Source organism: Lathamus discolor, chromosome 6 (genome assembly GCF_037157495.1).
Source record: "Lathamus discolor isolate bLatDis1 chromosome 6, bLatDis1.hap1, whole genome shotgun sequence".
Taxonomy (NCBI): Eukaryota; Metazoa; Chordata; class Aves; order Psittaciformes; family Psittacidae; genus Lathamus; species Lathamus discolor.
The window spans coordinates 91,385,227-91,397,848 of record NC_088889.1 but is presented as its reverse complement, the minus strand read 5'-3'; the positions used below and the strand labels follow the sequence as shown (position 1 = coordinate 91,397,848).

Sequence of the window (12,622 nt, the reverse complement as noted above, 5' to 3'; positions counted from 1 at the left end):
CATTGTGATTTAGGAGCTTCTTTGGGTCCTTCTTCTTGAATTACTTAGTGATTATCAGAAAAACTCCCCTTATTTTGAGGTTGACTCTTTCCCTTCTCATATGCACTCCTTTTTCTCAGTGTACGTACTGCACTACAGCCAGCTAATGGAGTGTTTGGATTATTGGGTTGAGTATCAGCAGTTAAAGGCTTCAGTTCTTCCCCATGCTACTAAACTTTGTCAGTGGGAGTTCAGGTGTATTATAGTGGTTTGGTGTTGGTTTCCTAAACGCTGGCTCTGCTGTGTCTTAATCTTCTAATTGCTTTGAAGAAGTAGTAGGCTGAACAAAGTCTGAGCAAAATGTAATCTGAGCTGAGCAAGGCTCAGGTATCTTCAGTTGTGGAAAACGTGCAAGTTGTAAAAGGTGAACCATTTGAATATATGAGCATCTTGCTGAAAGACGCTGTAGAATATCTGTTTCGCCAGTCTGATGGGAGACGAGTAACGCAAACACATGATGCTCACACAGAATGAGGGCTGTGTTATGGCTCAGGGCAAGGTTCTCTGTTCACAGATGTGACTGCTTTAGATTTTGTGGTTTCTTAGCTGCTTTGTACAGACTTTCCATATGAACAGATTAGTCCTCCTAGGTGGAATAGGTAGTGTCCAAGTGGTCCAGCGTCTCAGGGTATGGCATTGCTTCAGTTGTGTTTCTAGCTGTGAATTGCTGAGACTCCGAGCAGTTACTAAGATTTCTCATCCTAATGTTTGCTGTAATTTGCAAAACTGGGGAAAATGACGTACTCCTTGTGGAGTGTTAATGAAGGAGAAGAACTAAGGCCTTAGGAGGGATGTAGTTGATGTGGGTAAGTTGAATGCTCTGCAGGAACGCAGTGTGTCTCAGAGGACTCTGTCGAAGTCTTTCTTTCTTAACCTTTTTTCCACATAAAAGAAATAACACATCTGTACTAACAGTGACCTTCTACATCTGCATTTTTTCAATTAAGGCAGCAGAAATGGGAGAAAATAAATTGTGGGAAACAAGAAATTCACATTCAGTTTGGAGAAACTTGTGCCAATTTCAACTTTGAGTTCAGCAACATTAAGAAATGGAAGATTTGTGCAATTTTACAGCAATGGGCTGTTAATGTAATGCTCATGGAAGAGGTTGGGGCTGTTAACATCCATTTTTGAGGTGCTGATTCCTTAAATCAGCAATAAACATTGTGTGAACAGCTCAGTTTTTATCTACGTAAAATACAGCTAAAACTGAGATCAGCCCAGGGTGTGCAACCTGGATAAATGTCTTCTCTAAAGATTCTCTTGTAACTTAATGTAACTTGCAGCCATGTGGTGGCACTTGTGTTGAGGGGACGTGCTCTTCCAGTCATAGAGGATGTGTGTGTTATTCCATCCAGAAAGATGCAGAAGTATTTCTTCTTAAACACCAGCAGGCTCATTCTCTCTTTACTCATGATAGAAAGGACTTTACCAATCAAGGGCTGTAAAACTCCTACTGTATTCTGATAATTTCTTCACTGTACTGGAGGCTTTCTTCTTTTTCTTGTCTGGGACATGATTAAGGTGTTTGTTAGATACTTTGCTCAGTGTTTTGATACTCTCCAACTAGACAAATGGACTGAAAAACCAGCTTTTGGAACTCCATTAGAAGAGCATCTCAAGCGCAGTGGTCGTGAAATTGCAGTCCCCATTGAAGCCTGTGTAATGATGCTTTTGGAAACGGGAATGAGAGAGGAGGTAGGTGATGCCATACCACATGTGAAGGATGGGGAAAAGGAGCTCAAGCTCATGGGCTGGTGTCTGTACTAGTTAACAAGTTGCTTAAGTCATTTGTTCGTTAGTGTAGATGATAAACCTTTTACGTCAGAATAACCTTCAGCACTGTTGGAAGTATCTTTGAGCTAGAATAATAAATTAGGAATGGGCCAAGGGTGTGAGGTAACTATAAAGCACTGTCACATGGCAGCAACACATTTAGAGCCAGGTTGGTCATAATGGTGTAAGGTGAAGACACGAAGCTTAGAACTGTTCTAAAAGAGGCTGTCATAAAACTGCTGTTTCATGCTTGTACTAACGTGTTGTTTCCGGTCAAATAACGCTTCCTTTTTACTATGCAGGGCTTATTCAGAATTGCTGCTGGAGCCTCCAAATTAAAAAAGCTGAAAGCTGCCTTGGACTGTTCAACTTCCCAGCTTGATGAGTTCTATTCCGATCCCCATGCTGTCGCAGGTATCGTGAATGTTCTGAATCAAAACCAGGTATAAACTGGTACAACACAAGTTTATGCTATTGATTTAAGTGCTGGCTTGCTGCAGTTTAAGGTATTGATCTCTGCAGATAAACTAGAAATGGAAATAAGTTTATTTCATTGCACAAACTAACACGGAGAAGTCTAGGGTACGCGAGCTCATGTGCGTGATGTGTTCCTGTCTGCGTGACAGAGGTGTCTAAAATTCAGGTGATCATAATAATACAAGTGTATTTCCCCTCATGATAAAAGTGTTAAGGTGATCAAGGGAGATTAGAGTCATATGAAGACCTTTAATGGGGTCTGAAGAGATGATTCATGGTTTTGTAGTCCATATTTCTGTCAAATTACAGTAATTCCTGGAAGACCTGTTGTGTCAAGCATTGAGCAGATGTACTGGGGAAGCGTCAGGTTATTCCGCTGTTTCACTGGAACCTGGGTCCCATTGAACAGATGAAATTGCAAATTTGAGGACAGAATTTGGAATGCAGACTGAAAGCATTGGCTAAGAAGCCACCTTTTTGTGCTCTGCGTTGCAGGTGCCTTGAAATCCTATCTGCGAGAGTTGCCAGAACCTTTAATGACCTACAGTCTGTATGAAGAATGGACACAAGCTGCAAAGTAAGCATACTAAAACTAGGTATATAGGAAAACATTCTACATAGTCTTATTGAATTTGGTTCTTCATATATGAGTTCAAAGGCAAGACCAAGCTCACACAGTTTACTTTGTTATTTTTGCTCTTAAAGGTAAATATTTTGTGTAACAAATGATTTTAAATGTGGTTTAGCTTAATACTAATTGCATAAAAATGTGGTGGAATACCTGTGGTTAGACATGAGGGCTGCTTCAGACTGTTGGCTGCACAGCAATGATGCTTAAGCAGTTCTCTTTTGTTGTAGTAAGAGATAATTCAGCAGGTTAGAGCATTACTGAATACAAACCAATGTGTTTCTTTGGCATAAATGGAAGGTTGTGCAGTCATCCCTGTTCACTGCAGAAACAACAATTTTCTGATCTGAAAGTAAGGTGTAACAGGTTGGTTTTCCTTTCAGTATCCAGGACCAGGATAAGAAGCTGCAGGAGTTATGGAGAATTTGTAACAGATTACCTAAGCATTACCATGCGAATTTCAGGTGTGTATGAGCATCCGCTGGCATGCAGCACAGCCACTTTGGTGCTGGAGTGCTGCGTTTCACAGCTGGTTAACCAAAACTTAAATCCAGTGGTATCTATCTTGGCCAAATTCAATTAGATTTATAAAAGGACATCCTGTTTGATGGAGCAGTTGGTGTGCATTGGTGGCAATAGACTTTCAGTCAAGTTAATTCACTGTTGACCATAATGAAGTAGTGATGCACAGAACCCTCCTACTGAAGGGTCATGCTGCTGGTAGTCATCCCTATCTTTACACTAGCTGGGCTTTTCATTGTATTTTCCACTTAGGAATCACCTGGATGTATCTTACACGTGTTATTTGTCCTTTTGGTTATTGTCTTTTGGGAATGAATTGGAACAAAACCAACTCTGCTGACTCCTATAAGTGTGGGAGTTCCATTACAGGATATGAAAATAGCTGTTGAGTAGGGACTCACAATCTAAGTAGTTTTTCTGAAGATATAATAGTTCTGTAGTTCCATTTTGCTAAGGTGGGAGTAGAACCGTAGTAGCCAGCTACCAAGCAAGAAGGCTGTTTGTCTTATTTGTTTCACTGGGAGCTGTCTTTGAGTTCTTTTGGTTTTGTTGGCTGCTTTCAACAAGAAATGCTCTTAATTCCTGCTGGATAATTATTTCTTTCCCTCTTGTAGGTATTTAATCAAATTTTTAGCAAAGCTTGCACAGAACAGTGATGTTAACAAAATGACACCCAGCAACGTCGCCATCGTCTTAGGCCCCAACTTGTTATGGGCAAAGAATGAAGGGTAAGTTGTTTGAGGGAAGCTACAAAACGGAACTTCCATGGAGCTGTAGCATTTGTTCTAAATCATGTCAGCTATTCACAGCAACAGATTATTTGCCTAAAAACTACTTCAGATGTTCTTTCAACCTGTGCCTTGAGATCCTTTTAGGCACGAGTCCTTTTAGGAGTGTTTTCAAATGCTATGAATGTACTGATTAGTCTAGACTCCATCTAGTGTGAAGTTGCTCTTTGTGTGGTACTTAGGAGTCTTCAGACATCATATTTAGCATAATTTGTCATTTGGGTAATATGAATTAATCACTATTATTATTTACTTTGATAGAACTCTGTATGAAGTGATGTACAAATTCTTTCTGCAGATCTCTTGCTGAAATGGCAGCAGCAACTTCAGTCCATGTGGTAGCAGTTATTGAGCCAATTATTCAGCACGCAGACTGGTTCTTCCCTGGAGGTAAATTCTTGCCATAGTTAAAAGGGTTCTGTGTTTGTGATAACCGGACACAGGTAATCCTCCAATAGCTTTTGCAGTGGGGCACCGTTTTGTATACGTGTGTCTTAGGATGCTTTCTGTCTGTCTCTCTCTCAGATCAAGATTTCAATGTATCTGGGGCATTTGTTGCAATTCCTGCTGTTAATTCAAATCACTTGTCACACACTGGGAACGAATATGAATCTGGCACACTGGAACGGAAGAGGCCTGTTAGCATGACAGTAATGGAAGGGGATTTATTGAAGAAGGAAAGGTAGGTTTCATTCTTGGGTTAGGTTTCAATTATTAGCCCACTCCTGAGAACTGGACTGATGAGGAGGCTGTGATTGGAAACACTTTTATTGGTCTCAGGAGGAGGATTTTATGGAAGTACTATAGGTAACAATAGTGATTTACTTCCCCCCCACGTGGTGTTGCAGCCTAAGGAAGGTTCAAAGGTAATGTAACAGTATTTGCTTCCAGTTAAACTCTGCATGATGGAAACCAAGCAGATAGTTACTGCTTCCAGTTACCATTTTCCTATTCCAGATCTGGGGGGTCTAAAATCCACTGAAACAGCAGTGTGTATAGTAGCATCTCTCAGTATCTAACTTCTGATATTCCATGGCTTCTTTTTCAAAGCCCATAAGCTGAGGTGGTGCTACCTGGTGCCTTCATGGTAAGACTTCTCAGTTGATGATGGTACAGTATATACCACAGCAAACAGTAGAATGCTAAAAATACACCCAAAACGTGTTGTTTTCCCATATAACACGTAGTGTAATGTTCATTTATTATCACTCATACCATGAATATTCAAGTGATGTGCTGTTTTGGTTTTAGCTGTTGATGCAAATGTTGTTACTGAATGTTAACTATGGCTAGCCACATGCAAATTCACAGCACTGACCCAGGAAGAAGAAAATCACTGTTCTTAACACAGGAATAAAATTAAACCCTAGACTGAATGTGCTGTATGCATTCTAAAATCCGTTAGAATTTTAGTCCATTTATCCTTAGCTTCCCATTAAACACAAATCATAGCGTATATCCAGTGCCTTTCCTTGTCTGTCTCGAAATCTGTACTGCAGCTTAGTGTGTAATAGAAACAAAATTCATGTGGCAAGATATATTCAGTGAGGAGGTACTCTGGTATGTAAGGAAATGGATGTATTTATGTGTAAAATTACTGATTTTGACTAGTTTGACCTCATTGTCATCAGTGTCTGTCTTCAAATGTAATTGAGTAGTTTGTTCCACGTATGTTTAGCTTACCCCTCTGTGTGGAGAAGCCAAATAGTGCTGCATGTCTTAACATTAATGGTGTTCTATGCAGAAAGTTTCAGCTTTCCTTGTTGCTGCTTTGCATGCCAAGCAACAGGGGTTGCACTTGTCTTTGTGGGTTATAACATCCAGTTGTCCTGTTGCTTTAGTTACCTGGTGTTGGCTGGCGTGGTGTGTTTACTCTCTCTTCTTTCTGTAGCTTTGGTGTCAAGGTTATGGACTTCCAAGCGAACCCTCGGAGATGTGGCACTATAAATAGAAAGCACACATCCCCAGCTTTCCAGCCGCCACTTCCACCCACCGAGGCTGGCGTGCTGGCTCAGCCAGGAGCGGAGCAGCACTCCCAAGCTTCTGTGGCTGAAACAAGCCCAGTGGGTGCTGGTTTTGCTCTCTCTGCTGGCACAGCAGAACAGTTACAAAGTCAAGGAAATGAGGATGTCAGGTAAGAGGCATGGCTTCTGCTGGCAAGGGCTTATTAGCAGGCTGCTGCAGCAGCAAACTGATGCGTCAACTGGATCTGCCTCACAAGGCACCTCCTCTAAGTGGCAGAAGTGTAAAGACTTTTCAGGCATGGGCAGAAGCACTATGCAGGAGCTGTTTGCCACACACTGTTCCTCTAAAATAACATACATTGTTCTGTGTGTTCCAGAATTGGTCTTCTAATATAAGAGAATTCCTGGAGGGAAAAATGATGAAAAATACTAAGAAAAGTCTGTGCTTCTACCCATGATGACCTTTCCAAGTCACACTCTAGAGGTGGCCACACAGCGACTATCAGTTTGCTGCTGAAAGAACAAAACCTACCAGTGGCAATACTAGAAACCTGTTGGTCTTATTTGTTGTTTCTCGTGCATGTTATCTGGATATGTCTCTTTTGTCTGTAGCAAGTGTTAGCGATGACCAGACTTGGTAGAAAACAGGAAGTTGATTTATCATATTTCACTATTATTTTCTATAGGATAAGCATGTATACGGGTTGTTTGGTACTTTGTTACTACTGAAACTGTGCAATTATGTCCCCAGTTATTAGTATACCTGGGCTAATTGCAGTAGCCTTGACTTTCCCTTTCATGTATGGTGAAAGCAGTGCTTTGCTTTCAACATTTGTGTGGTATGAGAGAGAAGAAACCACATGTAAAGGCTGAGCGCTCTCCAAGCATCAGCCTCTCACACAGCATCTCGTGGTGAAACAGCACTGTGGAGTAAGGCAGCACCGACTCTTGTTTTACACACAGCTTTTGTTCCCTGGTGATGCTTCTACAGAAACAGCTTGTTCAGAAATCCCCTGGAGACTGAGGCTTCCTCCACAGATACTTCTTGTGGGAGAGGCAGTGAAAACGAAACCTTGAGTTGAAAAGCTGCATTTAAAATCTGCACGGGCTCTGGGTTCAAGTACTTGCAATTTACTGATGGCATCTGGAGAACCTAGAGCTGCAATGTGCCAGTAAAAGTCCTTGAAAGTCACTCCTTTTGAGACAAGTAAGATGCTGCAAAAGATGAGAGAAATGAGTAAGGACTGCAAGTGTGAGCAAGAGAAGGGGGGGCACTGCCCAGTACCCTCTCAGCTGGTGCTCACTCAAGTGCTGTGTTTCCTCACAGTTCTTCATAGCTAAGGGTCAGGAAGAGCTGACTTCCCTAATCTGAATCTCGAAGGTTTTGCAGGGGTTGCTTCCTTGAGACAAGTTCTGGTCTCCCAGCAAGGTGAAAGTTTAACTCCAGCTTATAAAGGTCTAAAGGTATAGAGCCAGGTATAAAGGATTGCAGATGCACCAGGAGTGGGAGACTGTGCTCCTGGTTGTTGCAGTCAGACAGGTACTGTGACAGTGCAGAACTACGTGGATTCCTGATTTGATTTTGGTAACGAATCTTTTATACAGGCTTGCTTAAAGCCGACTTGGCACTGATCTGAGGAGCTGTAGCAGTGGTAGGTCTGGGAGGAAACAACAGCAGTTTGTGGAAGTGTTGGAGGGTCAGAATCATAGCAGAGTTCACAGTGTTAGCCTGAGTGGGTGCAGCTGATCTGGGCACTTTTCAGTCACTTTCTAATATAAGATGCTTACTTTTCAGCACCTCAAAATCGAAGGACAACACATCTGCAGCTACTCCTCCACCCGTGAGGAACGGCGGGCATGCCGCTGCCCAGAGCCAGCCAGCCAGCTGCGTTAATCAACTCCCTGTCAATCAGCCACAGAATTCGGCATGTCCCAGTCCCCATCTCATGAGGAGAAGTGTGTTTCTTCCTTTGGTTTTCCAATAAGATCTAATTCCTCATGTACTGCATAAGTGCTTGCTAAAATACCTGTAATGGTGTCTCTGCCTTTATAGCAGATAATGATTTAATTCACTTGCATTTCACTGAGGCCTAGCTGTAGTGCATCTTTGGCTTTGGGCTCTTTCATGAATGCTTGTAGTAACGTTACTAGTGCTGTTGAACAAACTCACTCAAAGGCCATTGATCTGTAAAGCCTGAGTGCACGTTTCTGTAGCTTCCTATTGCCTTATTTAGTAATGCACCATTTTACTTTGCCAACCTACCTGTGAGTTCCTTTGTGTTACCGATTTCTCCCTCAGCAGTTTGGTTTCACAGTCCATGACCATGAAATGTCACCTCTTCTCTTACCAGCTGTTAAGAAGCCCGCACCAGCCCCCCCTAAGCCGGCCAACCCGCCACCGGGGCAGCCAGGAAGCCAAAGCTCTGCCGCTGCTGCTCAGCCACCGTCTGTGTCTCCAAAGCCACCTGCCAGAAGCTCATCCCCTCCTGCTCAACATGCAACCCAAGGAGCAGCCCAGACCTCCACTTCCCAGGTCTCTGCACCTCGGAGATACTCCAGCAGCCTTTCCCCAATCCAGGCTCCCAGCCATCCACCACCACAGCCCCCAACACAGGCTACTCCTCCACTGCAGCCCAAATCTAACAGTCAAGCATCTCCTCCTGCTGCACCCAGCAGTGAGCACGGACCAGAGCAGCCCTGCTACACTCCTCCACAGACCCCGACACCGCCCGATACACCCCCTCTAGGAAAACACAATGGCAGTTCCCCAGCGGCACAGCCACAGCCAGCTACTCCAGAAACCTCCCAGTCTCACTCTCTACCTCAGAGTGGTACACTGCCGAGGCCACGGCCAGTACCGAAACCCAGAAACAGACCTAGCGTCCCCCCTCCACCTCATCCTCCTTCTCAGCTGGCTGGAGATGGTATTATTGCAAATCCCACCCAAACAGCTTCCAAAATTGTAACAGGTGAGTGGATTCTTCCATGTTCAGTGCCACCTCAGGGAGCGGAAATGTAGAAAATGTGATGCCTGTAGCTGTAAATCTCAGGGGGAGGGACCGAGAGGCGCAAGTAACAGTTAAAATACTAAATTACTCGTCTCCAGTTAAAATGCCCACCACCCATTCTGTGCAGAAGGGTTTTGGGGGAAGTGTAGATCAGCTTGCTTAATTTTTCTTCCTGCTTTGGAAGCAGAGCACTATTATAGCAACCAACTCTCTGGGGCTTTCTCCAGGCTCAGCATCGTGGCAGGCTCAACTATGCTTATACAGCTGTTGCCAAAAAGCAAATATTTGGAGGAGGGAGAGGATGTAGCCAAGGATACACAAGGATAGCACATACAGAAGATAAGAAAATCGCTTCAGTGGTCACTGATACACATTCTAGTAGACAAGATCCTAACAAAGCACATGTTTTACTTTGTGAGGACAAAGTCTTCTGATGGGCTTTAAGCTGGACATCCAGAAGCTGAGGAATCACATACACTGAATTCTGTGTCTTGGGTTAATTTGTAGATTGATCTTCATATTTTAAATGCAGCCTCCTTTTGGTGAGACATTTGCAAAGAGAAACTCCTACTCACAGGAACTTCGTGAAGCTTTTAGTTACTAGTTTGGTAGGGTTAATTTAAGTCTTGGTGGGGAAAAAGTAACTACTGAGGACAGTTAAAAGTAGATCTCATATTCTGCCGAGTCTCTGCTTATTATAGGAAATACTAAAGGAAGAGATGATAAATGTAGGAGACTAATAATGCTTTTAAATCACCTTACATTTAATAATGGTTTAAACTTTCCAATGGCTCTGCAGCTTCTCTAGACTAGGACTAATGTATTGGAATGCCAAGTATAAATTCTGTTGCCTAACAGCTTTACCCCCGATGCCTTCACAGGTGGGGCTGGTTACTGCGAATAAGGTTTGTACTTACAGAACCATGCAATACAAGCTCAAATGCTCCTGCACAGCAATACTTTTCTTTGTAGCTTTATTTTGTATATGTGCTTTGGAATATGTGCTGTCAACTCTGTGTTACCTCATTACTACATATCATTCTGTTCAGAAGAGATTTTAAGACCTGAGCTGCTTGATTTTAATAGTCCTGTGAACATAAAGGTAGTCCTTAAGTTGTGAAAATACCTACAATGAAGGGAGTAACACTTCACACAGGAAGTACATGTCCACAAGTGAAGCAGTTACCTTTTAAGACAGCTTTATTCTCATCAGTGCAGGTAAATACCAAAGCTGATGGGTTTTCCTCCAATCCAGTGGTTTATGATTGCAGTTTAAGGTAGTTTTCACTTCAGGTTTTCAGCTATTAGGAACTACTTGGAATTTATTTGGCAAAATACATGTTCATGTGACTAAACCCTTTTGCAGAAGAGCACCCGGCAGCATCTGCCTTCTGGCATGTGTAGCATCCTGTCAGCTCCAGCCTCACTAATAGCACCAGTCTGCTCAGTCGCAGCTGCCAAACAGCACATTATTAATCTTCCTATTCATTTACAGTGGGTTAGAGATGGTGCCTTTCGAAGGTACCAACTGCATGACAGGCTCAAAGAATTGAGGCTGCACTCCTGAGTTATCTCAAGATTTGAGTGCTTACAGGAAGGACACAAATTAGGATTGAGAGTCAAGTTGAAAATAGTTTTAGTTTTAGAGAAGCTGGCAGTAAATGATCTGCTTGAGCAACTGAAAAGCAGGTTTGCTGCTTAAAATAGGTCTTTTCCTGATTGAAGTTGTTTTTGTCAGTATCTTTACAGTGTAGTTTATGGGCAATTTATTGCCCAGCTGAATTCAGAAATAAGGCTGGGCTCTGGCTCTTTACAGCACTTGTAAGTTAAGACTGGGAACTGTGCTGATGAGTCAAACTTCAAGGAAAGAGCCTTAATTTCTAAGTCACGTTTCCTAGGTTGACAGCATCTGGGAATTTGTCTGGCCAAGGAAATGGCTTTTGTGCCAGCAGATGAGCAGGGTTTGGTTCCCCCAGTGTAAATGGAGAAATAGCTGCCTTCAGACCAACACCCAGCTGGTGTGCTGGTGGAGTTTAAGTTCTCCAAGGCCAGGATCTGCCAGGGGGAGTGATGGGCACAACTGAGGCTGTGTCCAGAGCTAGGATGTAGCCCTGACTCCCTTTCAGCTGAGCTACAGCTCAAACGGAGGCACACAACTGGGTGCATATAGAAAAATACTGACATCAACAGTGTTGAAATTAAACAGTGCTAAAACTGGAGAGACTTCCTATCACTCCTTTGAAGTGCAGCCATGGCAAGTTGGCCATGAAGCTGCGTTCAGTAAAACCACAGCAATGAAAGCTGCTGTGCAGGCAGACATGCACAGGAGAGCTGCTGGCAAAGGGTTCCCTAGCAAAGCTGATAGAGGAGCCTAGGAAATGAAGTGTTTTGCAAAATAACCCCTTGGGGAGCAGTTGAAGTGATACCAGGCTTACCTATAGCAGCACACTAGTGCAGGATCAACACCTTTTCCAGGTGGATCACTTTTTAAAGGATTAATATTTGTTCTGAATTAACACCACTGCATATTACATGAGTATCTGCTCTAACATTTACACATGCACATACCAGCACTTACTATAGACTGACTTACCTAATTCACAATGACAATTAGCTGGGTTTAATTCTAACCTTGAAAAAGATGGGAATAATGGAAGCCAAAATCAAGTTGCCAGAAGTACCTGAACAGGAATTGTGCATGGCTTTCAGGATACTGTTGAGTTCCTTTGTCCACGTGCTGGACTTTAATAATGCCTCAAGTTCTATTAATGGTGTTAAAGTGCTAAGGCCTAGAGAAGAATATTCTAATCAAAAGTTTTATTAAATAATCTAGATGTTTGACCTGCATTCAGTAGGAACTGTATTGGAAAATTAAATGGTAAGGAAAAGGCATATGATTGGCCCCAAATGTTGCTAATTCACAATCATCATGTGTGTGCTCACGCTCACTACTAACCCGTCCCCAGTAACACTGCTTGCTTGCATTACCGTTAGCGTGGCATGCACCAGGAATGGCTGTTTGATGCTTGCTCTTACATTAACGTACTAAAAGTGTTGGAGACTAGAATGTTCACGTTGTCACTGGCCAGTTTCATATTGTATTTATTCCATGTACAGGAAATCCTATCTAGAAATCCATGTTTATAGAGAGGTTCATTTTGTATTTGATAGCTACACTGTTGTGTCAAATTCTCTCCCCTGTGTCTCTTCACCCTCTGTTACCTACTTTTCCGATTCATTCTTCAGTCATGGTAGGGAGAACTTCAATACCTGCACATAAAGCTGGAATACACCTTTCGAATGGTACTTTAAGTGAAAATCCAAGGTAACCCCCAGTGCTGTTAGGTGTTAGAACACAGTGCCTCTCCCTCCCCTCAGAAGAGGCAAAGATGTTCCCTGGTACACACAGGAAAGGGGTTT

The 12,622-nt window shown here is 42.8% G+C and overlaps 1 protein-coding gene across 5 annotated transcripts in view; it reads left to right on the top strand.

Moving 5' to 3' along the window:
- The window catches only part of ARHGAP17 (Rho GTPase activating protein 17), a 44,588-nt gene that overhangs the window by 30,619 nt on the left and 1,347 nt on the right, over positions 1–12,622 (top strand). Inside the window, exons 10-21 of one of the 5 annotated variants that reach the window (XM_065684917.1) lie at positions 1,610–1,737; positions 2,118–2,229; positions 2,788–2,869; positions 3,304–3,384; positions 4,057–4,170; positions 4,529–4,620; positions 4,756–4,912; positions 6,122–6,364; positions 7,990–8,150; positions 8,546–9,163; positions 10,084–10,107; positions 12,036–12,080. In XM_065684917.1, the coding sequence (XP_065540989.1) occupies positions 1,610–1,737; positions 2,118–2,229; positions 2,788–2,869; positions 3,304–3,384; positions 4,057–4,170; positions 4,529–4,620; positions 4,756–4,912; positions 6,122–6,364; positions 7,990–8,150; positions 8,546–9,163; positions 10,084–10,106 (1,811 nt within the window). In that variant the 3' untranslated portion in view covers position 10,107; positions 12,036–12,080. The remainder of the gene's footprint in view (positions 1–1,609; positions 1,738–2,117; positions 2,230–2,787; positions 2,870–3,303; positions 3,385–4,056; positions 4,171–4,528; positions 4,621–4,755; positions 4,913–6,121; positions 6,365–7,989; positions 8,151–8,545; positions 9,164–10,083; positions 10,108–12,035; positions 12,081–12,622) is intronic. The other 4 variants (XM_065684916.1, XM_065684918.1, XM_065684915.1 and 1 more) reach the window with 4 other exon arrangements.